Source organism: Aquarana catesbeiana, linkage group LG04, assembly GCF_042186555.1.
Source record: "Aquarana catesbeiana isolate 2022-GZ linkage group LG04, ASM4218655v1, whole genome shotgun sequence".
NCBI classification, from domain to species: domain Eukaryota; kingdom Metazoa; phylum Chordata; class Amphibia; order Anura; family Ranidae; genus Aquarana; species Aquarana catesbeiana.
In genome coordinates this window covers 290,444,307-290,471,810 of record NC_133327.1, presented here as the reverse complement: position 1 = coordinate 290,471,810, position 27,504 = coordinate 290,444,307, and the positions used below count along the sequence as shown (strand labels likewise).

The 27,504-nt window shown below is 41.8% G+C and overlaps 1 protein-coding gene across 1 annotated transcript in view; it reads right to left on the bottom strand.

Annotated features, from left to right (window-relative positions):
- TINAG (tubulointerstitial nephritis antigen) overlaps positions 1-27,504 on the bottom strand; it is a 190,446-nt gene that overhangs the window by 141,286 nt on the left and 21,656 nt on the right. The window contains exons 2-3 of the mRNA XM_073626681.1: positions 23,762-23,825; positions 6,877-6,966 (exon numbers count right to left, since the gene is read on the bottom strand). Coding sequence (XP_073482782.1) covers positions 6,877-6,966; positions 23,762-23,825 — 154 coding nt within the window. The remainder of the gene's footprint in view (positions 1-6,876; positions 6,967-23,761; positions 23,826-27,504) is intronic.

Below are 27,504 nucleotides of genomic sequence, written 5' to 3'. Positions count from 1 at the left end.
GTAAAAAAAAAAAAAGGAACTCCTCTCAACCTCTCCCTCTCTCCCCTCCCCTCCATCCATCCCCATTCTCTCCCTATAGTCCAGATATGGGGCCCATGTTGTCCGGTACTTCTCATCTTGGTCTTTCATTGTCAAAGTAAGATTTTCTATTTGTTGTATTTCTGCAATTCTGGCCAACCATTGTGCCCTAGTTGGACAGCTGTCTTTTTTCCACAGAGCAGGGATACAAGCCCCTAGCTGCTGTTAAAAGGTGTCTCAGCAGTGAGTTTTTAAATTTTTCTGCTGATAACGGGAAATCTAGCAATAAAAAAGTTGCCGGATTATTTCCCAAGGAGAATCCTGTTATTGTTTTAGTAGTTTCTGCAACCATTTCCCAGAACTCTCTTATTCTCGTATATTCCCAGAAGATATGTAGAATTGTCCCTTCCTCTTCATGACATCTTCAACATATCTCTGACACCTGGAGGTAAATCCATTCAGCATCCTATACCATCTGGTAAGGATTTTATATCCCCCCTCCTGATATCTGCTTGCTATAGATGCCTTTTGATTAAATACTAAAATCCTATACTTCTGTTCTTGGGAGAATGATGTTCCTAATGCCGCGTACACACGGTCGGACTTTACGGCGGACTTTGCCCGGCGGATTTTTCGACGTACTTTCCGACGGACTTTGTGAATGAACGGACTTGCCTACACACAATCCACCAAAGTCCGTCGAATTCGTACGTGATGACGTACGACCGGACTAAAACAAGGAAGTTCATAGCCAGTAGCCAATAGCTGCCCTAGCGTGCCTTTTTGTCCGTCGAACTAGCATACAGACGAGCGGACTTTTCGACCGGACTCGATTTCAACGGATAAATTTTAAACAAGTTTAAAATCTAAGTCCGTCCAACTTTTGAGAAAACAAAGTCCGCTGGAGCCCACACACATCGAATTGTCCGACGAAATCCAGTCCGCCGGGCAAAGTCCGCCGTAAAGTCCGCTCGTGTGTACGCGGCATAAGTCTCTCTCCCACGCTTGTAGGAAAGTTAGGTCCTGAGGCGATTCTATTCCCATTAATACAGTATAGAAATAGGACAAAGGATGTCTCATTGTTTCTCCCTTCAAACACATATCCTTAAACCCGGTCAATGCCCTTACTTCTGTATACATATTATATTTTGATGTAATAAACAATTCATGAACTATGAATAAGCACCTTCTGTAACGGTGTGAAACATGTCAGTGGTTTTATCCTTGCTGCATGGATTTATTATAACCATAAAGAAATCGTTTTCATTGGAGTGTGGCCATCCGGACCTTTTTGTTCAATTTTTGCACATGGTTGCATATTGAGCTGCACCCATGCCTGGAGGGGGGAGAGAGCATTAGGAAGTAGACACCTGGAGCAGGTTCTTCTTTTTGTTTCAGTAACTCGCATCAAAGTCAGACCAAAGTAGTACAGGGACTACTTTGAAGTCGGTGTGACTTCAAGTCGCACATATATGAATGGTACTCATTAGAAATCATAGGGGAACGACTTGTCATGCAACGTTGCAGTCCCACATCCCAGGACAAGTCACACAATTGTGAAAGGGGCCTTATATTAGACTAGGTTTCCACTATTGCGACCTGAAAGTCCCGTGATTTTGCTGTGATTTTGATGTGACTTGAAACAAAGCCTGTGTATTCTTGAGGTCTATGGACCTCAAGTCGCATCAAAGTGGGACAAAAGTAGTGCAGGAACTACGTTGAAGTCGCTGCGACTTGAAGTCGCACAGATATGAACGATACTCATTGGAAATCATGGGGTACGACTTGTCATGTGACTTTGCAGTCCAAGGTCGCATGACAAGGCGCACTAGTGGAAACCGAGCCTTATTTTACCGAAAGGGTAGTTGATGATTGGAATAAACTACCAACAGAGGTAGTGAGACAGTCAACAGTAAATGGCTTCATACATGCTTGGGACAAACATAAATTTAAAGTCAGACAATAAAGTTAACATAAAAATAAAAATTGACAGACTCAATGGACTACTCAGTCTTTTTTCGCCGTAACTTTTCTATGTTTCTATGTTTCTAAGAAGCATGCTAAAAGGGAAGACAGCAGAGTAACAGAGGGATGCGAAAATCAGTTTTTTTTTTTGCTTCTCATGTCATTGTGAAGTCAAAGGCTGGGGGAAAAACAAAATCTCCAAGAGATACTTAACCTTACCATAGGAAAATTAGATCTCCTCCCCTGTTAACAAGGATGTACTGTGTGAAAAAATGCTATGTAAACTCCAGACCCAGATGGACAGAAACACAAATCTTTTGTAGGTAAAACAGCTCCCTTCTAGGTAATTCATCTGCCTATTTAGCAGCTTGTCTGGAGTTCATTTTTAAGGCTGGGTTCACACTATTGCCACATGCGGCTCACAGCAGGGGTCTGCTGCGTCCTGGCACACTGTTTCAGGTCCGATTTCAGCCTGAATTCTTGGGCTGAATTCAGACCTGAAATGGACTAAAATACGCACAGGATTCCTGTGCAAATTTGCACCCGAGCCACAGCGGAGATGTGTGAACCGGCTCCAAAGATTGGTCACAATCTTCTACCATGCGAACTGGATGTGGGGAAAACCCACATCCAATTCGCATAGGTGTGAACCGAGCCTAAAAAAAGAAAGGATTATTAAAATGAAAAATATGGTTAAATAGAAAAAGTAAAATAAATAGCTATGCACTTATTTGTTAGCATATATCATGTTCCAGTACTGATATATTTTTTTTTATATAGCCCAATACAAGGGAACAGCTCTTGACATGTTTCATAATTAAATTTTTAGGAAAGAGTGATAATCTGTAGCATAACTATAGCAAATAGTTCTACGTATATACAATATCTTACAAAAGTGAGTACACCCCTCACATTTTTGTAAATATTTTATTATATCTTTTCATGTGACAACACTGAAGAAATGACACTTTGCTACAATGTAAAGTAGTGAGTGTACAGCTTGTATAACAGTGTAAATGTGCTGTCCCCTCAAAATAATTCCACACACAGCCATTAATGTCTAAACCGCTGGCAACAAAAGTGAGTACACCCCTAAGTGAAAATGTCCAAATTGGGCCCAATTAGCCATTTTCCCTCACGTGACCCGTTAGTGTTACAAGGTCTCAGGTGTGAATGGGGAGTAGGAATGCTAAATTTGGTGTTATCGCTCTCACTCTCTCATACTAGTCACTGGAGGTTCAGCATGGCACCTAATGGCAAAGAACTCTCTGATGAGCTGAAAAAAAGAATTGTTGCTTTACACAAAGATGGCCTAGGCTATAAAAAGATTGCCAAGACCCTGAAACTGAGCTGCAGCACGGTGGCCAAGACCATACAGCAGTTTAACAGGACAGGATCCACTCAGAACAGGTCTCACCATAGTCAATCCAAAGAAGTTGAGCGCACGTGCTAAGCGTCATATCCGGAGATTGTCTTTGGGAAATAGATGTATAAGTGAGTGCTGCCGGCATTGATACACAGGTTGAAGGGGTGGGGTGGTCTGCCTGTCAGTGCCCAGATCATACGCCGCACACTGCATCAAATTGGTCTGCATGGCTGTCATCCCAGAAGGAAGCCTCTTCTAAAGATCATGCACAAGAAAGCCTGTAAATGCTGAAGACAAGCAGACTAAGGACATGCATTACTGGAACCATGTCCTGTGGTCTGATGAGACCAAGATAAACTTATTTGGTTCAGATGGTGTCAAGCATGTGTGGTGGCAACCAGGTGAGGAGTACAAAGGCAAGTGTGTCTTACCTACAGTCAAGCATGGTGGTGGGAGTGTCATGGTCTGGGGCTGCATGAGTGTTGAGAGCTACAGTTCATTGAGGGAACCATGAATGTGACATAATGAAGCAGAGCATGATCCTCTCCCTTCAGAGACTGGGCCGCAGGGTAGTATTTCAACATGATAACGACCCCAAACACACCTCCAATTTTGAGGGGACAGCAAATTTACACTGTTATACAAGCTGTACACTCACTACTTTACATTGTAGCAAAGTGCAAATTTCTTCAGTGTTGTCATATGAAAAGATATAATGTGAGAGGTATACTCACTTTTGTGAGATACTGAATGTACTGTATAGGCTTAGAGCTATATTTACATTTGTTTACATTCATAAATGTTTTGAATTGAAAAACCTTTTATTCACTTTGTTAGCCATTTCTGGACTGACCACCCACAATGTGCTGTGGAAAGGTGGCCCGTATAGGCACAGCAACATACGTAGCTGCCTGATTCTGGGCTTAGGATGAGCACATGCGTGACCCCCTCCCCCCGCCAACACCCAATGCTATTGTATACAGTGGGAGTCTGTCAGCAGGTCTTGGTCAATGATTCATGGCCAGAACCTGCTGATCGGCTTTATTCAATCACAGCTCAGAGCCCTGTGTTGACAATCAATACAAGGCTCTGTACAGAGGGAACAATCTCTTTGAAACAAAGATATCTTTAGTAAAAATCAGCACATTAAACACACATTACACATTGTTAGGCACACATTTAACCCCTTGATTACCTAAGATGTTAACCCCTTCCCAGCCAGTGCCATTAGTACAGTGATAGTGTATAGTATTATCACTGTTTACTGTATTAGTGTCGCTGGTGATGTCATAGGCAGTTAGGCAGTTCTCAATCAATGTCAGTTAATGTCTGATTGCCCACCACATTATCTGAGGTGGTTAAAACAACGTATGTGTACATTATGTACAAGTACACAACATATGTGAATAAGGAACAGGGACTCTCTATGGGTTGGGGCCACAGGGTGGAAGATGCACCAGTGACTCAGATCTGGATCGAAACAATAATATGAAAAAAATCTTTTCAATATTCCCCTTAACTCATAACAATGGCAATTCATTGCATGTTTAACAACATGCAAGGACCGAGCTACCTGCTAGCAATATTCCCACATGCTTTCACTTACTCATGTCTCTCTTGACTTCAACACGGAGCAATGACATTTTCTTATAAAGGTAAATAAACCTCTACAATTAATAAACACGTGTTTATTAACATATGAACTATTAACACAGATAAGGAACAGGTAGTGATGTAATTCTGTTGGAGGGGAAGTGATGCAATAAGGTGTAGGGGGAGGAGTACATGAGGTTGAATAGGTAAATAAGGAGCATTGTCACTGCCCACCCAAGCTTCTGAGGATGCCCAATGGGAGGGGGAAAATGCATCAAGCGGGGATACAGTGGTGTATTTCTGGTGTTTGGAGCGTACGCCGAGACGACAAATCAACCTTTGTATCAATGCTTGTTTTTTAAGCTGCAAATGTGAGTGTAATTGCTTTAATACACTTATTTTTTAATAAAGTCAAATCGTTATTATGCCATGGAGATCTCTTTATCATTTTACATGACACACTGCAACTGCATTTGATCTTATCACTGGAGGAAACAAGAGAGATTGAATGCCATTCACCACAGCAGGATATTACAATTAAGATGCTTTTTTGACTCTAAGAATCAGTGAGTAGGGAGTGCAGGCGGGGAGCATGGAGGAGTAAAATTGCACTTTAGGAGACTCATCTGCACAAGCAATTTGTTTTGCACAATGCACTTTTTTTAATTAAGATTGATTGCATAAGCACTTTAATCAGCACTGTTCACTTTTTTTGCTGTATATATAATTTATATATTGTTTAGATTTAGTTATTCATTTCTGAGCACATTGCAATTTATAGTAAGAGCAGCGTTTGGTCTCTCATTGTCCAGCTATTAAGGTTAATTAACCCTATACCATAGCAGCAACTCTAATATGCGCGTAAAAATTGGTATTTATTTTTTCACATAATTACCACTTTTTAATATATCACCAAAGCACGAGTGTACCACTTTAATTTTTAGTTTATGCTGCTGTAATATGTCGTGTGCAGAAGAGCATTTAGGCAAGCTGGTAAGGACAGCTTCTTGCTGTGCTCTAAAATCTAAAAAACAGCCACCTATCTGCAAATCCTCTCCTGAAGTTCCGCAGCTTGGCCGGTGTTGCGGGCAGAGCTTTTTGCCCTGCAGATAGCCATCTCCCCCTCAACCTTCTGCTGTGGTCCCGTGGAACGTAACTGTCGGGCTTGCGTGGCGTCATTTCCCGGATGTGGTGCAAATGGTTCGGCAACGCGTTTGTGGAGCATGAGCTACTTCTTCATATGCCTGAATGGATCATCGCGATCCATTTGCACCACATCCAGGAAGTAACGTCACACAAGCCCAACAGTGCATTCCACGGGACCAGGAAGTGCCGGTTCCCACTGCAGAACCTGATCGTGGGCAGACAGCTGATCCGCCAGCTGGACTCCCATTGATGTGGGCCTCTTCACCTCCTCACCTTTATGATGCCTAGACAGCTGATGTGCAGTGTCTTTATCTATGCACTTATGATCATTCACAATGTGTGAGTTACACTCTTTTCCACCTCATTAAAGTCTAAAAAGCTACACTTAGTTGGCGCATGTGTTTTCTCCTAGTGCCACCAGCAACAACCCTGCTGACTGAACCCTTTGGAGCCTCTCCAGCTTCTAGAAAATTCCCTCACACCCTATTGGACAATGTTTTACCTGCCCCAAGGTGTGTGAGAAATTTAGAGGGGCAGAGCACCAGAAAAAGCCCATTACAATAAATGGCATTTTGCTGCAAAAAAAAAGCATGGTAAAGGCAGAGGCAATACCCATGAAAATGTTCACAAATACATTTTGCCCACTTTTAACATTAGTAATAACCATTAATGTTGTTAGGGTTCATTTGGTGCACTTGAGTACATTTCATAAGAAATGCTTACACTTAGAAAGGTAAAAAATAATTCAAAAATTGGATATGTATTAATCACATAAATTATCTACTTACCCAAAGTTTCTGGTATTGACGTAGTTAATCAAATCCAGCTCTACAAGACAAGTGTGGTTTGTACATATCCACTGAGTACTCTTACAGTAACTAAAAGAAAACAATTACAAATAATTAACAGTGTTTAAACCTGAAATGCATAAATTATGTTGCTGTTAAAAATAGAAGTAAACAATAAAAGCCAGGTGAACTGAGATTATATAAATATTAAAAAATACATCAGGCATGTTTTTTAGTCTACTCAAAAACAGAACAAACATCAAAAAATGTAAGCTATTTTATCATTAGTTTTCCTCTTTCAGGCTTAGAGCATTTTCAGCTAAACAGAAAATACCCATTGCCATTGTCAGAATTTCAATGTCCCTGCCATTTTCTGTGAGCTAAAAAGAAAGCACAATCAACTTTATCTTCCTTCTGCAAACTACAAATCCTATCAGCCCCAATGTAATGGAGGTAAACAAAGATAGAAATGTTTAATTACTTTATGACTGCCCAACACATATGTGCGTCAACAAAAGGGTGGGCTTTAATGTCCACGCTCTGCACATGCGTTGCTGGGTAGCCGTTGTTTATGCACTGAAAGAATGCGCACTGCACTCATTGCACACTCCCAGCACAAAGCCTGACCTGTCAAAAAGATCGGTAGCTGGCGGGAGCAGCTTGTAATCATGTGACCACTGTGACAGTGGTCACATGATTGCTGATCTTTCCTGCCCCTCAATTCATTCACAGCTGTTTAACCGCTTCAGGTCTGCCCTATAGCAGTTTTACAACTACAGGGTGGAACCTGTGTGACAGACAACGTATATATACATGATCTGACACTTCCGTGTAGGAAGCTTCCTTTGCAAGTGGAGGCCTGATCAGGCGGGTGCATGGTACCCAATGTGCTCCAGCATCCGCTGATAATTAGGCAGAACTGTGATCTTGTAAACAAGGCAGATAGCCATTCTGATAGGAGGAAAGGCATCCATCTCTTCCCCTAGTAAAAGTACCTAACACAGTATAGTAAAACACTGGTTAGGCACACAGTTTACCCTTTTATCACCTTACATGTTAACCCCCTTTCCAGCCAGTGTCATTAGTACAGTGACAGTGCATATTTTTAGCACTGATCACTGTAATAGTGTCACTGGTCCTCAAAAAATGTCAGTTAGAATGTCCGCCACAACATCACAGTCCCGCTATAAGTCACTGATTATTAGTAAAAAAATAAAACAAAAATAAATCCCATAGTTTGTAGATGCTATAACTTTTGTGCAAACCAATTAATATACAATAATTGGGATTTTTCTTACCAAAAACAAGTATCATAATACATATTGGCCTAAATGTATGAAAAAATTTGATTTTTACCATTTTTTATTGGATAGGTTTTATAGCAGAAAGTAAAAAATATTGTTTGTTTGTTTTTTTTCAAAATTGCCAGACTTTTTTCTTCTATAGCACAAAAAATAAAAAATGCAGAGGTGAAAAAAATACCACCAAAAGAAAACTCTATTTGTGGGAATAAAGGACATACATTTTATTTGGGTACAGCATTGCATGACCGTGCAATTATCAGTTAAAGTAACGCAGTGCCATATCACAAAAATGGTTTGCTCGTGAAAGGGGGTAAATCTTCCTGAGGTCAAGTGGTTAAAGGAATGCCAGGGTGGGCACAAAGAGGTTAAAGTCAAACCTGGGTTTCAACCATGGCTTCCTCCATAGGGTCAAGTAATGTGTCATTCACATGATTACCAGGTGAAATTAAATGTAAAAATCCTGAAAAAGAAAACTAATTTAGTCACCACATCTACAGACTGGTGATCTGCAATATATTAAAGCCTGAGAAAATAGCAAAAAAAAAACCAAAAAAAGAAACATCCTTGCAGTGCTCCCCTTCCCCCACATTACATTGCAAGGGTTAGTTGCTTGGTATGTCTAGGGGATCGAAGAAGAGGCTGTTTCACTAACCTGATTCCTTGTTCCTTCTTCAGCATTATCCTCTTCTGCCAGAAGCTCCAGTCTGTGGCTGGAACCTCAGCATCAGCACTTACAATACAGGAAAATGATTGTATTGCATTTAGGAGGCTGGAGTGCTGGAGTTTATAGTACATCCTATAGGTCAATGTTTCTCAACTCCAGTCCTCAAGTACCCCCAACAGGTCATGTTTTCATGATTTCCCTCAGATGAAACGGCTGTGGTAATTACTAAGGCAGTGAAACTGATCAAATCACCTGTGCAAAATAAAGGAAAGCCTGAAAAACATGACCTGTTGGGGGTACTTAAGGACTGGAGTTGAGAAATATTACTATAGGTAACACACATTAAAAAATAAAGTAATTTTTTTGAAAGACAGGGCCCATTAACACCAGAATGACAGGGTCCCTGGCCTTCAGCGGGACCCCCATAGAAATGCACAAAGGACTGGGTACTTCTTTCCCCTCTTCCCACCTCTCTTACAGTTTGCTATTGGCAATTATAGTAGAGAATCTGCGTGGCAACAGGAGGTGAATTGGTCTAATTTGGCGGGCAGCTGCTCTCATAAAAACCAGCTGCTCCTGCGCTGCTGCCGCCTCAGAAGGACCAGACTGCGGCTCACGGATGACGGACACCTGCAGCATGTAGGACCTCCTGCATTGCCTCATAGAAAAAGCTGAGAGCTCAGGCGGGGAAGAATGGCTGAGGGGGTGCCTAAAGGAAGATTCCTGCCCCCTTGAACCTCCTGCACAGATGCAAGTCAGCTCTGAAAATGTGGCTGAAGGAGATTCAGGCATACGTGGTACAGGCAGGCAGCCTGGTAGAAAAAGGCAGAGGAAGGAGGATGTTTCTCCTTCACTCAACAATGTCTGTGCTCCCTCTGGCTCAGACGGAGGCACTTCCTCATTTATGTCTCAGGCTGCCACTGCACAGCCTTTATCAGTAGCCTCTAGTGGGCATTCTAATGGTATGAATACTGGTGAGAATTGGTCTATGTCTAATATTAATGAATTACGTTTAGTGGTTAATGCTCTTTATAATATTTTAGCTGGTGTTAAAAATGCTCAAAGTTCTGAGGTGTTTCATGATAAAGTTTTACGGGCACCTTCTTCTGGTGCTATTGGTGTTAATTTTGATATGTTTCCAGACAAAAGTTCAGGGGCACAGTTTTCTGGTGCTTGATAATACTTTAAAAAATTTTGACTCTCAGAAATGTGCAGGTCCTTTTTTGCCCCAGCAAGGGGTTATAAATCAAAAACTGTTAAATGTCGGGTCAATTTGGCAAGGGGAAGTTAACCTTTCATCTGTTGGTATTAATTTACCTGATTGTAAGCCATCTTATTTGCCTGTCAGATCTTCAATTACATTAACTGTTCCCTTGCCTATTGCAAAGGCTATTGCTCCTGACACTTTGGTGGCTGAAACATGCCTTAAGGAAGCTCTCCCATGTGAGTTATCCCCCCTCAGTTTTTACTTAGCCCCTGCAGTAAAATAAAAAAATTAAATTGTAGTTTTGTGCATTTGCTGTCTTTATTTCTGGCATCTAAAGAATTTCTGGCTAAAACTGATAAAAAAAAGGGGGGAGAAAGAACTGAGGAAGATAGGAGGAGGGCCATACCAAAAACTTTTCAGAATTGGCTTCAAGCTTCTGTATTTATGCTGTGGTTTTGGGTGAACTTCTTCCGGAAAAATGCTCGGGCTTATTCCAGCATATGGATATTGTAGCAAAGGCTACGTCATTTTGGTGGTACTGCTTGGTACTCATATGATGAAAATTTTAGTCAAAAGCTGTCGGTCCACCCTTCTTTATGTTGGGGAGTTAAAGATGTGGGACTGTGGTTGAAACTGATGTTACCACAAAGACTCTTCATTCCACAAAAGCCCAAAATTCATTTCGCAAAGGTTTTTGCTTTGCATTCAGCGAAGGCCAGTGTCAGTTCTTATCAAACTGCAGATACAAACACAAAGTGTTCATACTGTAGCAGGACACTCCCAGCTGTTAGATACTTTAACTTGGCGGGAGGCGGAACTGCTTTTTTTTTTTTTTTGGTCCGTCCGGCAGCGTGAGTTTACATCGCTGGACATTTTTATTTTTTTTATTTTTTAATAAAGGACTTGTCCCAAGCTGTCTCTTTTTTTTTTTTTACCATTTTTGACACTTTTTTTGTAAAAATGGTAGGGGTAAGATGTACCCCGTTACCAATTCACATAGGGGGGGCTGGGATCTGGGGGTCCCCTTGTTGAAGGGGGCTTCCAGATTCTGATAAGCCCTCCACCTGCATACCCCACAACCTCCACAACCTCTGGGCAAGAGTTGTGGGGATTAGGCCCTTGTCCTCATCAACATGAAGGGTCTGGTATGGATTTTGGGGGAACCCCTACGCCATTTTTCTTTGGCGCAGGGTTCCCCTTAATTTCCATACCAGACCTGAAGGGCTTTGTATGGATTTGGGGGGGGGCCCATGCAATTTTTAAAAAAAATTTTGGTTCAGGGTTCCCCTTAATATTCATACCAGACCCAAAGGGCCTGGTAATGGACTGGGGGGGGGACCCATGCCCCTTTTTTTCCAATGAGTTTTATCTATATTGCCAAAACCCGGCAATTCATTACAGCCGTGATCAGTTTTAAATGACAATTTTTTTGTTGGGAGAGTGATAGGTACAAACTATATCTGTCCTAACCTGTTGATTATCTAATTCTGTTCTTTTTTCAGGTTCTTCCAGGTGGACAGTTTGTATAGTTGGTCATTCATTTATTTATTGGGCCAAGAATCAAGCTGAGTCCAGAACTTATTTGGCAAATTTAGGTTTGAACTCTAATATATTTCAGGTTCTTTGGTGGGGTATTAGAGGCCTCCAATGGAGGAATGTTAGAAACCAACTGATCTATTTGTCAGGTATTTGGCCTCCGCCCGACATTTTAATTATTCACACTGGGGCTAATGATGTTGGAAAAATAAAGACATGGGAGCTTCTCTGCAAGATTAAAAAAGACTTATGTTCTTTTAAACTATTATTCCCTCATGCTGTCTTGGCCTATTCCAAGATGATTCCTAGGCTTATATGGTCTCCATAGGGTAATTTTCACTACATTGATGAGATTCGGAGACGCCTGAATAGGACAGTCCATAACTATTTTGTTTCCTCTGGTGGACTGTCATATCTTCATGTTGAACTTGAGGGGTTTTTGCCTGGTCTATTAAGGCACGACCTGGTGCATCTGTCAGACATTGGCCTTGACATATTCAACATGGGTCTGCAAAACTTGACTGATTTAGCCACGGTGTTGGGGGCCTTGACTAGCCAGTTCCTCCCTGGTCTCGGCTAGTGGGGATTAGTCGTTCAGCTTATCTGGACGGCCATTGTGACTAAATTTGTTTATGGTTGATGGTTTAGACAAAGATGACTATATGTTGGATAAATAAATCTAAAGTAAAATAAAGTTAATGAATTACTGTGTGCTATTTGCTACTAACTCCTTTGTGCTATCCCATGACAGGATCCCTAGCCTTCAGCGGGACCCCCATGGGATGGCACAAAGGGCTGAGTACTTCTTCCCCCCCTTCCCACCTCTCTTGCAGGATGCTATTGGCAATTACAGCAGGGAATCTGCATGGCAACCGAAGGTGGATTGGTCTAATTTGGCGGGCAGCTGCAGCCCGCACTTCCTGCTCTCATAAAAGCCAGATGCTCCCGCGCTGTTGCCACCTCAGAAGGACCGGACTACGACTACCACCCACCCTCCCTTCTTATTATCCAAATCCTGTCATGGTGCCTATTTAGTGGGGGATTAGTCGTCTAGTTTGTCTTGATGGACATTGTGACTAATTTTGTTTATGGATGATGGTTAAGCCAAAGACGGCTATATATTGGATAAATAAATCTGTTTTTTTTATTTTAATTATGGTCAGACCATAAATAGCATTGTGGCCAAAATAAATTCCAATAAAGTGTTTAAAGTTAGTTAATTACTGTGTGCTGTGTGTTATTTGCTACTAACTCCTTTGTGCTATCCCATGCAGTATTGTGCATGTTTCCCACACAGAAGGTGCACATGCTGCCCTTGCAATAATTGACAAATAAAATTTCTTTAATAATTGATGCCTAAATGGGATGAATTGTTAATGGCACCCCAAATGCATCTCACAAATGCAGTGCGTTTGCAACCACCAAATCTCATGATACTGCAGTTCCATGTGGTTTGGTGCAGCACGTTCTGAAAAAGTAATGCTTGTACTACTTTTTCTGCTTTCCAGTGCATTTTGCAGCCCATTCGAATGCATGGACTATTGAAACAGGACTGCACAGAACGCATGTGTTCTGAACCAGCCCTTACATCCTTATAGCAATATGTAAATGTTATTGATGTTGAAATCGTTCTGATAACCAGTATGCAATTATCTAAAGATATAAGGACTAAAGTAAGTAAATGCAGTTGGCTTGTGTTTGCAATGCAGCTTGCATTTGAGATGCAATTTAAGATGCCCATGAGATCATTTACAGTAAGCTGACCTGCACTCCTTGTAAGGAGAGAAAAGCATTTCTAACTTGAACGATAGATGTATATAGTAATGCCAAAAGGGAAAAAAAAATGGAAAAAAGGTTACCTTTCCCTATGCAAACTTGTCAGCTTTCTCTAACAGCTCTAACATGTTTAGGCAGTAATACAAATTCAACTGTTTTGGTGCAAATGCAAAAGGTTAAAAGTCGCTAATTTTGACATTTATAAGCAGTATAATCTGAAAGATATCCGAGTTTTAAATGTCAGTTTTTGGCAGTCAATAGAACCAATGAAGCAGTATAGATATGCAGCAAAACAGCTTCAACATTACAGAATATCTTGCGAGCTACCATAAACATATACTAACTTCTATCTAGACAGCTGCTAGCACTGATCATGCCCCATATGATCGTGCACAACTATTAAAATAAATCCAAAGGTAAGTGCTGCACATCACATTGGCATATGATAGGTGGGGCGGCACAGTGGTGTAGTGGATAGCACTCTTGCCTAGCAGTAAAAAGGGTTGCTGGTTCGTATCCCAACCATGACACTACCTGCCTGGAGTTTGCATGTTCTCCCTGTGCCTGCCTGGGTTTCCTCCTGGTATTCCAGTTTCCTCCCATACTCCAAAGACATGCTGGTAGGTTAATTGGCTTCTATCCAAAATTGGCCCTAGTATATGAATGTGAGTTGGGGACCTTGGATTGTGGGCTCCTTGAGGGTAGGGACCAATGTGAGTGTGCGATGTATGTGTGGAGCGCTGCGCAAAATTGATGGCGCTATATGGGTACCTTAAATAAATAATAATATAATAAAAGAGCATCTTAATGAGACACAATGTACAGGGATAGGGACAATTGTAGACATGCACCCACACTCGCTCAGGTTGAACTGGATGGACTGGTGTCTTTATTCAACCTTACTAACTATGTAACTATATAATCCATAATACATTAATACCACAAATCACTATAAATCATATACTGAAACTGTTTCTTAAGTGCTCCAAATATAAACATACATAAAGTGCCCTAATGACAATACACCTTAAAGTGTTTAGTGATAGTGTGATATTGTTTTTATATGATTTTATTACTATCCAGTTTCCTTTGATGGCACATTTTCCACATACATATATAACAATCAGCCAAGGATCCCACCACAGATACTGAACCCTAGAGTGGTTCATATGCGTGTTTTGACCAAATTTAGCTGCAAGGTCACATGCTCTAAGGTGAACACTGAAGGGGGGAGCACCTAAGTGGACACAAGAACAAGCTTGCTATCACCATTATTTGGATTTGATTATTGCTTTCTGGAATTGACTTTATATATATTTTTTATTTTATCAACGCATGTCTTCACTTGAATTGTTTGGCATAGAATTTTGCACCTAGCACTTTAGTGCACTGGAGCACTTTTTTTGCATTGAATTGGAGCACTTTATTAAGGATTTTTTTTTATATGACATGTGATGATAAGCTTTTACACATTATATTGTTGCACAGAAGCACTTTATTGATAAAAAGTATTGTCACTAGGGCACATTATGTATTGTTTATATTTGGACCACTTAAGAAACAGTTTCAGTATATGATTTATAGTGATTTGTGGTATTAATTTATTATGGATATCGCATGCCAATTAAGATAGCACAGCACTTACCTTTGGATTAACAGAATAAGTCCAGTTGAATGTGACCAACTACTAATAGTTAATATTCTAGCTAAATATTCTCTATACTGAGGTATCGAAACTTGTTAGAACCAAGCACATCTATTGTGCTTTTTTTCTCGTGCCTTTTCTTTTTCTCTACCTTCAGAGCAATGTCAGTATATGGTATCTGGTATACAGTTTTTGTAACTGTTGATATTTCTAGATATTTAGATTTTGGGATACTGTTGATAAACCACTTCATTGATTGCTATTGTTCTTTTCCCTTGCCTACCTTGGTGGGTATATAAGGTTTGAGCTGAGGAAGGGTAGCGAGTGTAATGTTCCTAGGGATGAGCAACCTTTTCATGCCCAAATATCAGTTCAATGATGTGGTTCTGAACAGTAGCAAGTTTATTTGTGCTATACACAGGGTATTTACAGGTGCTCTATAGTGCTTCTCAGGATAATAAATGGTAATCTGAACTATCAGGCTGTCCAAGCCTACTACTTATCAGTTTCCACCAACACGCTTTTGCAGTTTTCACCAACCTTTTAGCTCTAACAGACATGACTTGTCTGAAAAAAAGGCAAGAAGCGCCAATTTGAGTACAGTATCATTAAAAACTTTAATAGGGTTATATAAAAGAACAACAGCTAAATGGCTACTCACAAAACTGGGGTTAATAAACGCAAGGACAAATGGTGGGTCCAGGGACGTCCTCCTCAGATGTTGAAAAAGTGCATGGTGCAGGTTCAAGTGGAGGCGCTCTCAGCGTTGTGAGATTCTTGCCATGTCAACATCACCCCTGTACTACTAAAGCCTATTAGATCTGAAGAAAATGCGGAAGCATTGAAACGCGTCATCTGACACGTCCACACGTCACTTCCACTGTTTGGCTCCTGGATCAGTGTTTGCGCTCCACGCCTGTCTTCATCCGGTTCCGGTCTACTGCTACGGCTCTGGCTCCTAATGTCTGGTTAGATGCCGGCTCTCCTTGCGGACACTTCCATCGCTATTGCAGCCCAGCACCCAGCAGTGACCCCTCGGACCACCCGCACATCACAACGCTGAGAGCGCCTCCACTTGAACCTGCACCATGCACTTTTTCAACTTCTGAGGAGGACGTCCCTGGACCCACCATTTGTCCTTGCTTTTATTAACCCCAGTTTTGTGAGTAGCCATTTGGCTGTTGTTCTTTTATATAACCCTATTAAAGTTTTTAATGATACTGCACTCAGATTGGCGCTTCTTGCCTTTTTTTCACATTATCTTTTCAGAGTTGTCGGCTTCCACTCTCAAGTGAGCTGCCGCTGGTGCTTAGTATCAGATTCCTGTGAATTACATATTGTCAGTGACTATCATTTTATACACATATATATTTTTCATTGACTATTATCCCCTGGACGGTTTTGCAGAGTCCCCATATATATTTTTTTTTCATTTCTGATCTTGCTTATTTAGGTCACATTCCCCCTTTTTATTCTGGACTCTTTTCATGAATGTGAATTACTTCATTTTAGCTTGTTTGTATGTTCTTGCGCCATTTATCCTTTTTTGTTTAGACACGACTTGTCTGCTCCACAGACTGCAGAGCAATGACTATATGTTCCTGGTGAAGGTATATGGCCTTTAAGGCAAGTGTTTATCCCCTGGAGTGAGTCAGCGGATCAGAGGTATACAAAAGGAGGCTGTGAGATGTGTAAATCCTTATTATTACATAGTGCCCCAATTTATTTACCAAAAAAAAAAATGACAAGTGTAAATAAAAACATCACACAGTTTGTGAAAAGTCCTCTATTTTAAATTAATACATTCCGAATTTTCAAATATCTGAAATTTAAAATTTTTGTATTTCTGAATTTTCAAATTTCCCAATATTTGGAAAAATTTGGAAATTTGGAGGTGGGGTTATTGATGTAATGAGTGGCTGGGGCCACCCAGTGTTGTCATTGACCATATATGGACGTCTCCATGTTTGGTCAATGACTTCACAAGGGTGCATGGCCACCCGGCAACATCATTAATCAAATACAGATGTGTACATGTGTGGTCAATGACGTCACTGGGTGGTCCAGCCCCCTTATGACATCATTACCCAAACAGGGATGTGTCTATGTATAGTCAATGATTTCACTGGGTAGCCGTACCCACCCATAATGTCATTAACCCCACTCTTTGTTTTCATAAACTGTGAGGGGAAGCGGTGTGTCAATTGGTGGGAGTCAAGTGATGGAGCAGACATGTTGATGGGCAGTGTTCATCCTGATTGATGATGGAAGTACATTGGGGGACTGATTACATTTTTGAAATAAAGGACTTTATTAACACTTGTCCTTTTTTTTGGTGAATGAGTAGTGGTACTATGTACCCCATATTCATTCACGTGGGGGGGAAGCCTAGATTTGGGGGCCCACTTGTTAAAGGGGGCTTCCAGATTCCAATAAATCCTTCCCCTGCACCCCCACAACCACCAGGCCAGGGTTGTGGAAAAGAAGCCCTTGTTATCATCAACATGTACCCAAACAAAATTGACGTCCTTTTTTTCCCACAAAAAGAGTCTTCTTTTGGTGGTATTTGATCACGTCAATGGTTTTTATTTTTTGCACTATAAACAAAAAAAGAGCGACAATTTAAAAAAAAAACAATATTTTTTACATTTTGTTATTATAAATATCCCCCAAAAATATAAAAAAAAACAAAATTCTTTCTCAGTTTAGGCCAATATATATTCTTCTACATATTTTTGGTAAAAAAAATAAATAAATCGCAATAAGTGTATATTGATTGGTTTGCACAAAAGTTATAGCGTCTACAAAATAGGGGATAGATTTATTTTTTTATTAATAATGGCAGTGATCTGTGATTTTTATCGGGACTGCGACATTGCAGAGGACAGATCGGACACTTTTGACACTATTTTGGAACCACTGACATTTATACAGCGATCAGAGCTAAAAATAGCCACTGATTACGGTGTAAATGTAACTGGCAGGGAAGGGGTTAAACAATAGGGACAATCAAGGGGTTAAATGTGTTCCCTCAGTGTGTTCTAACTGTAGGGAGGGTGGGCTACCTAGGACATGACAGAGATCACTGTTCCCGATGACAGGGAGCAGTAGATCCCTGTCATGTCACTAGGCAGAACAATGAAATGCATTGTTTACATAGTATTACGTACCTGGTAGATGAGCCTGAATGGACAAGCAAGGCTTCTCCCTTACCACTCTGACTCAGGGCCCCTGATATTGTAGACAGAAGGCACCAGAGTACAGAGTCGCACGAGCGCCAAGAAGTCTTTGGTGGCGACAGGGCGGCTGGTCCTGGAGGAACTGAAGAAGTTACAGGAGGGACACAGCAAGGTCACAGACAGGTAGGCAGCTGGTGCAGATGACAGCAACAAGTAGCAAGGTCAGGCAGGCAGGGTCAAACAAGGCTGGCAGAATCAGGTACTGGGTTCAGACAGGATCGTGGTCAGGAGGCAAGCCGGGTCAAACCGGATCAGAAGTGCAGGTGCCAAGGAGGAGACAGGAGATTGATGCAGGTGGAGTTCAAGGAATAGTCAGGACAAGCCGGGTGCACAACAGGAATCAGATACAGGAACTCAGGAACACAGGATACACTAAGGCTGAAGACAAGGCAGTACCGGGGCAAGGCACTGGCTGATTCAAATAGGCTCACCTGGCGCCAGTGACAGTCACGGGTGTGCGCTAGCGCCAGGGTCAGTCATGGGTGCACGCAAGCACTTCTATGTGCCATAGCCCGATTCCTATGCGCAATAGGAATGCACACTCTTCTGCGCCTCAGGATTCTTCTGCTGGTAGGTGCATCCCGACACATAGGCATCCCTTGTTCTGCCTCTCCTCATCGCGATTGCGGGCCACCGTCGGACATCAAGTCCGCGGGACCCATGGGCACATGCACGCGGCAGGCGCGCGCCCGCTTGCCCGGGATTACGAAGGGACATATGGGTCGCGTGCGGCGGTGGGAAACGATTAAACACCACACAAAAAAAAAATTACTTATGCGGTATTTAACATGCATTTTCTATAATGAATTGTATGTTTCTGAGTTAAATACTGTTTTTTTTAATGCAAGTACTTAGTAAAATCTTAGTGAATTGAGCCAACTGTCTAATATATGTTAGCACCTGCATAGGTTCTAACAAGATAGTCAGAATGCTATCTCCAGTCTGTGCTTAAACAGCCACAGAAGTCAATACATTCAAAAAAAGGTATGAGTCAACTTAGATGAAATAAAGAGGCATAATAAACCTTAATTATCCCAGGTTCTTTAAAAGACTTCTGGGAAGGCCCCATCATAAACAATTTTAAATGGTCTGGTGTAACTGTGAAGCTGGGATATTGACCTATAGCTGAACTCCTCAATTCCAATACATATTCAATAGTCAATTTCATACATATTCAATAAATGCTACTGTAATGTATTTACCTTCCAAAAAAGTAGATACATTAATGTGGAAGGTTATGCAAACTCAGTTAGACATCAGATACAACTGTGTTACAGTGTCTAGAAGGTTAGTAAGATATACTAGACCCTGTAGGAGAAATACACATTAGATACATATCATGTTTGATTTTTATTCATAATTTCATTCTGATAAATGATATGCTAGTTTATGGATTGTGGGGCCTTGTCCTATGTAAATATAGACTTAACCAGGATAATTGGCATTAAGGGTGTTTTCCTTGGGCATTCTGAAGCACTCCTGCACACCTAAAATGCACCTTGTAGATCTTTTGAATGGGTGGGGAAGCTCATTATCACCCTGCCCAGGGGACAATAAAGGGAGAATGCAAAAGCAGCTGAGGATTCTACTACAGATTTCTAATAATCACTTTATCGGGACTAGTGACCATTGCAACATGTTATTGGAGGTAATCTTCAATTCGTGCAGTGCATTGCAGGGCATTCGGAGGGGCGAACACCCGCTGAACACCCTACAAATGTGAATGTTCCCCGAAAGTGCGAACAGCCAATGTTCAGCCTGAACTGATGCTCAGGCTGAACCGTTTGCCCAACCCTACATTTAACAGCACTATTAAACCTATTGATAAGCCCAGATTATTGGGTGTAGGCTCCCCTCTTTCGGGGATTTTGCGTTTGGTCATAAATAGGCCCCAGACTGTTAAAATTGGAGAACAATCCCCAAAGATGTGCCCCAAAGATGTGTGCTAATGTCTAATGTCTAATTTTGTTTACCTTGTACACCTATGACTGTGTTTTCTGATCTGAGGAGAACACAGTGATAACATTTGCAGATGACAACACTGTTATTGGGGGAATTAGAACAGTGTCAAGGCTGTATACTGCATATAAAACAATAAAAGGATTGGTGTATGGTAAAGAAAAATAATCCAGAACTTAAAATATAAGTCAAGGTAAAAATGTTCTTTTTAGTTTTGGATAGAGTGGAGAGAGATTAGAACAACTGTCAGTTTTTATTGCTGTCTGTGCCCCCATTAAGGAAATTCGCTCTCCCTATTTGTCCTGTTTACTATGGTCATTGAAAGTGAAAGTAAACGAAAATCCCAAATTTCCCCCTCTATTACTTTGTCCCCAGAAAAGTAATAGAGGGGTAATCTTCCAATGGGGACATTAGTTATGGTGACCTGGGGGTCCTCAGGAAACTCCCTTAGTTTGCAGTGATTTTCTCTAACTTCCTGTTTGACTATGGGACAATGGGGCACAGATGGGAAAAATAAAGGGCTCTCTTACTCTAACCAAAATGGAAGAAAAAAAGTTTTGCCTATAGTTCTACTTTAACGTGTACCAGTCTAAGAGTTGATAAAAGATTTAATAAAAAGAGAAAGAATTGTTTATTGCCCTGTTTTTATAGATTGGGAGAAGGTAGAGAGGGTGTGTGGGTTCTATTTTTGGGAAAAATAATTAGAGAGAATTATTGCAGTCAGTGCATATATCCTCCAGGTAGTAGAGCACACCAGTGGTTTTATTGTTTGGGTAAACTTAAGAGGGCTGTTTTTTTTCTGAGTGGGTCCTCCACAACTTTTATAAGGGTGCCATGGATAGCGTGATGACTTGCCATGTCGCTTTGTCTCAGGGTATGTGCACAGCCCAGGATATAAAAACTTTACAAAGACTGATAAAAATAACTGTACAAAAAATGATAGGTGTAGCTGTACCTAGCATTGAGGAGCATTGGGGAGAAGTGGCATCCCTGGATAGCCCACAGTTTTGTGAGGTATAGTTCCAAGATGAGCAATGACTGGTTAAATTTCTACCAAGCATTGTAGCCTGTACCACCAGGTTGCAAAATAGTTATTTTTCCCCATGTACACTATGGTTGTTAAATTCTGCTGATGACAATAAGCTAATATAACAAGAATAAAACCCAATTTTTTTGTAATATTGAGCGTTACAATACAGTACCAGACACTTTCACCTCCTTCCTGCCCCGGCCAAATTTCAGATTTCAGCGCTATCACACGTTGAATGACAAATATATGCCTTGTTTCTATCAATACATTTTTGTACCTATGCCGCAGTGTATTTCTCATTAGAGCCCTTTTGGTAATCTCTGTATTCCTTACTTTGGCTACAACCTCTTTTTACTTTACATATTTACATTGCATTAACTTAGATGCTATGTTTCAGGCGCACAAACAACCTCTGCATCCTGAACTGTGACATACTATTTATCAGTCTAATATGGGAAATGTGTCTTATTGATAAATGAGTCCAGCATAGTCCAAAGAGAGAGAATTGCACAATGACATTCCTCAATCATCTCACGTTAATCGTCAAGGAAAACTAACATAAAACATTGGCACCTATGCTTATTGATAATTTCACTTCTCACGATAATATATGCAACATGTGTGCTAGAAAATGGATTGGGCCACCCTCCCAAAACAAATATTGTTGTCATATTGTGGTTAGCATTCATGTTTCCTAGTTAATTAGTGAGACTGAAGTGTTTTTCTTGCTACACAAACACACAAGGTCTCGAATAATTTGTCAGACATACAACACATAAGTAGATTTAAGTCTGACCTTTGTCCTATATATATGTGATTTAGGTCTCTAGTTCCCAAAGCCAATTACCGTTGCACTGCACATCTATGCTGCTTGCCTCTTTAGTACATTCATTCACTGTGTCAATAATAAAAGTGGTCTCTAATGACTCAAGAAGAATACATTGCAATCTGATTTAAATGCATCTGCAGGACACTGTTAGGAGATTGCTTAAAGCCTGCTATAACATCAGCATCAGTATAGTTTTTCAGTGTATCAATTAAAAAGGAATCCACTCTTCAAATCACAAGCATCACAAGCATAAGGAAACAACATAAAGACTGCTACGAGATGATTTTAATAGGACTTTTTCACATTTATGCCAAGTACACACGGTCGGATTTTTCCGACGGGAAATGTTCGATGGGAGCTTGTTGTCGGAAATTCCGACCATGTGTAGGCTCCATCAGACGTTTTTCGTCTGAATTTCCAACAAACAAAATTTGAGATCTGGATCTCAAATTTTCCGACAACAAAATCCGATGTCGTAAATTCTGATCGTGTGTACACAATTCCGACATAAAATGTTCCACGCATGCTCGGAATCACCAACCAAATTAACCTGCCTAACAGTATGCATTAAAACAGGGGTTTAGTTGCACACATTTGCAAATACATGCATAAGCTGTTAGGGTCTGCAGGATACAGGGTGCCTTGCCGTGGCCTGCAGCTTATGCATGTATTTGCAAATGTGTGCAACTAAACCCCTGATTTTAACGCATACTGTTAGGCAGGTTAATTTGGTTGGTCACAGGCTGGTTGGTAAGTTGAGCTTGGAAATTCTTTGGTTTTATTTTACATGCGTTTGCCCTTCCAGTGCTTCTTGCTGTGAAGACCAGTTATAGGTGGGGGCAGTGACCTTTTTTTTTTGTATTGCTGACATATTGGTCAGGCAACGCACTGACACCTTTGCTGCCATTGTGAAATGTGCTGGGTGTTCAGTGTGCTCCTGCAATTTTAAGAAGGGTTGGGCTCCCTCCAGTCATCTGCCCTTCATATATCCATTGAAATACATGTGCTCCCACTGTAGATACTCTTCAAAGTTAGAGTTAGGGTCTGCAGGATACAGGGTGCCTTGCCGTGGCCTGCAATTAATGCATGTATTTGCAAATGTGTGCAACTAAACCCCTGTTTTTAATGCATACTGTTAGGCAGGTTAATTCGGTTGGTCACAGGCTGGTTGGTAAGTTGGGCTTGGAAATTCTTTGGTTTTATTTTACATGCGTTTGCCCTTCCAGTGCTCCTTGCTGTGAAGACCAGTTATAGGTGGGGGCAGTGACCTTTTTTTGTATTGTTAACCATGTATGACCATGATCAAACATTGAATAAAAAGTTTAACTTCCATTTTTACCTATAATTATCTGGACTAGACTATTTTAAAAAGTGATAAAATGTTTTCAGCTTAAATTAATGCGGCTTCTAATGTAGCACTTTAATCTCATTGTGGCTAGAGTCCCGCAGTCCTATGAAATGAGCTTCTTTCAGAAAAAAAAAACACTCTAGTCAGAATCTGAGCATTTCACATTGCATTTCATATTGAGATAAAGCAGCATTTATAAGTTCACTGAGAAATTTTCAATGTAAAAAATCACTGGAAAGGAAAACTCTCATGTGGCCTTACTTTTACAGTCTTCTATACCATATTCAGCTTGGTGAATCATTAGAATACATATGAAATGTTATAAACATCAATGTACAGAAACATTACCAGTAATTGCAGTTGTCTTTCATTATTGATCTATCTTCATAATATGTTCCGGCTTTGAAGCACCCTGTCAATACAATTTGCAATATTAAAGCTTGAAATATTGGTTTCATTTACTTTTTAAAAATGTATTTTTTGTAGTATTTATATACTGTTGTTTTTACATCTTACTCAGGGATTTACATAATACAGAGCATAGATCCATTCACATTAGTATAGTTACCCCAGATAAGTTTACAACATCATGTCACACTCATAAACCCTGCAGCATTAGCTTGGAGGAAAGCAATTAACCTACTAGTATACAGTATGTCAGATTGCCGGAGCAAACCTATGCAAGCACAGCGAGAACATACAGACTCCATGCAAATGGAATTCGTTTGACATAATAAAACATTTATATACTATATGGAAATGCCTTTAATACAGGATACACTCTAGCAGAAGCTTTTTAGTTTGTTTTTTAATACCTATGAAGCAGCATTAAAGGATGACTTTACCTTTATTTTAAAAATTAATATTGTAATAAGCTTCACAAAGGCACAGTTGTCCTTTTAACCACATCAGTACAGAGCATTTTCACCTCCTTCCCGCCCAGGCCAATTTTCAGCTTTCAGCGCTGTAACATTTTGAATGACAATTGCACGGTCATGCAACACTGTACCCAAATTACATTTTTTATAATTTGTTACCCCACAAATAGAACTTTCTTTTGGTGGTATTTGATCACCTCTACGGTTTTTATTTTTTTGCGCTATTGCTATAAACAAAAAAAGAGCGACAATTTAAAAAAAACACAATATTTTTTACTTTTTGCTATAATAAATATCCCAATTTTTAAAAAACAAAAAACATTTTTTTTCCTCAGCTTAGGCCGATATGTATTCTTCTACATATTTTTGGTAAAAAAAAATGCAATAAGCATATATTGATTGGTTTGCGCAAAAGTTATAGCACCTACAAAATAGGGGATAGATTTATGGCATTTTTATTATTAATTTTTTTTACTACATTGGGCACTCTTTTGGGACCAGTGACACTTATACAGCGATCAGTGCTAGTTTGCAAGTTAACACTAGGGGCGATCAAGGGGTTAACTGTGTTACCTAGGGAGTGATTCTAACTGTGGAGGGAGAGAACTGATGAGGGGAGGAGACCGATCGGAGTTCCTATATACTAGGAACACACGATCTGTCTCCTCTCCCCTGACAGGACGTGGATCTGTGTGTTTACACACACAGATCCATGTTCCTGTTCTGTCACCAGCCACCGGACCTTCCTCTGACTCGGCAGGTGGCCAACCGAAGGCCAGGAGGGAGCCATAGAGTGTCGCAACCCGGGGGTAGACGGGCAGGAGGACTTCTGCGAGTCCCCCGGACTGGGCAAGGTGACGCATAAATCCGTGGGTGGATCCGGCATGGGGAGGCGGGGCCAGATGCTGCATGGACCCTCGGCATCCAGGGATGCTCCCCCTGGAGGGATGTCACCAGAGAATGATGCGATGTCTGTGCAGAGTTCAGAGGGTGAACTGTCCGTGTTGGAGAATGGGCCCCTGAGATGGTCGGCAGCAGTGGAGGAGGGGACCTTCAGCTGGTGGGACCCTTCCTAGGCAGCCTGGTAAGTCCGTTTAAATTTGTCTTATGTGGGACAGTCTGAAGGTGAAGAGGAGGTTGTCCGAGGGGGTGGGCCTAGATCAAGGAGGGAGGGGCTGAACGTGCGGGCTAGTTTGCCAGCGGGATCCCCCTGGCTAGTTTGGTTCGCAGGGCCACGAGGGTTTGCAAGGGTTTCTGATGGGACTAAAGGAATTAGTAAGGAGGTTCGAACCATGGACAAGCACGCAGGTCAGCCCATTGATAGTCTGGATCCCACAGGCGGGGGGAGGTAGCAGCTGGGGCTCCCGGGGCTGGGGGGGCCCCCATGGTGGCTGAGATACCAGCTGGTAAGAAGGCAGCAGAGGAGGAGACCTCTGGTAAACAGGAGGCTATTAGATTGGCCTACTCTGGAAAAGGTGAGTACATGGAAATGTTCTCTCTGCTGCCATTGGAGAAGTTCAATCTTGATAGGTTCAAGCCGGAAGAGACCAAGAAGGAGGACGAGTTGAAAAGGAGGTACAGATTGATTCCATGTACATTCCCCAACTGGTTACAGGCTTTTGCCATCATGGCAAGCGTGATCGGAGAAAAGACCACCGAACCCTGTTCGGCACTCTTCTGTTACCTAAATGCCATGGGAGAGGCCTACAGAGTTTACAGGGGTACAGCCTGGTTGCAATATGATGAGTAGTTCCGGCAGCTGAGGGTGATACACCCGTCCTTATGGTGGGACCACAAGGACATTAGTTTATGGATGCAACTTATGACCTTGAATCAGTTTTTTCAGGGGGGGCGGTGGAGCTTCTACCCCTGGACAATCGTCTGGAAAGTAAAAAGAGGTCTGTTGGCAGTACAACGAGGGTTCCTGTAAGCTTGGGGGGGTCTCGCCAATACAGTGTTCGGGCTGCGGAGGTGCCCACCCTCTGTCGTGCTGATTTAAACAAGGTAAAGGTCGTGCCAGAGAATCTGCTGACAAGAGGGACGATGCGAGGGTGGAAAAGATGCAGCCTTTCCTCGCTAGATACCCTGACAGAGGGGTGGCGCGCTTATTGGACAGGGGTTTCTCAGAGGGGTTTTGCATACCGTGTGCTTTGGCTGGAGCTCTTCCAGTGTCCCGGAACTTGCGCTTGGCCATGCAACATTCAGAGGTGGTTTGAGAGAAACTACGTAAGGAAGTTGCGTTGGGCCACATGGGTGGCCCTTTCCCCTCAATACCTTTAGGAGATTTGGTTGTCTCCCCCTTAGGGGTTGTCGAAGAAGGAGCCCCATAGATTTAGACTTATTCACCACCTTTCCTTCCCAAAGGGGGGTCGGTCAATGATGCCATTCACTCAGGCGTGTACGGTGAGCTACACTTCCTTCGATGCGGCCGTGTTCTGGGGGCGGTATTTCGGACAGGGGGCACTGATGGCCAAATCCGAAATTGAATCAGCTTTCAGACTGCTTCCAGCTCATCCTGACATGACAGCTTTAGGCTGTCATTGGAATGGGGAATTCTATGTGTATCGCTGCCTTCCCATGAGTTGCTCAATTACCTGTCCGTTATTTGAGCAGTTTAGCTCTTTCGTGGAATGGGTGGTTCGGAACATGGCGGGAGTGGAGTCCATCGTTCACTATTTAGATGACTTCCTTTGTGTGGCCCCGGCCTCATCAAGGATCTGCATGGTGCTCTTGAATACGTTGGAACACATCGCTGATCGTTTCCCCCTGGCTCCGGATAGGACGGAGGGACCTAGTACGTCATTAACTTCCTGGGCATTGTGTTGGACTCCTGCGCCATGGAATGACGCTTGCTGGAGGACAAGCCGGCTGACCGCAACGCAGAAATTCGGGGTATGTTGGGTTTGTGCAAGGTGCAACTTTGGACATTGCAGCCGTTGTTAGGTAAGTTGATGTTTGCATGCTGCATACTACAGATGGGGAGGGTATTTTTCTGACGGCTGTCGGCAAGTATGGCGGGGGTTACGTCACCCAAGCACTTTGTGCGTTTGGTAAAGGAGCATAGGGAGGATTTGAGAGTATGGCACTCTTTCCTGGACCCATTTAATGGGCGGGCATTATGGATGTCCGGCCGGTCAGTAAATTTGATCTGGAGCTGTACACGGACAGCTGGCTCGACAGGTTTTGCGGCTTTCTTCCAAGGCCGGTGGAGCG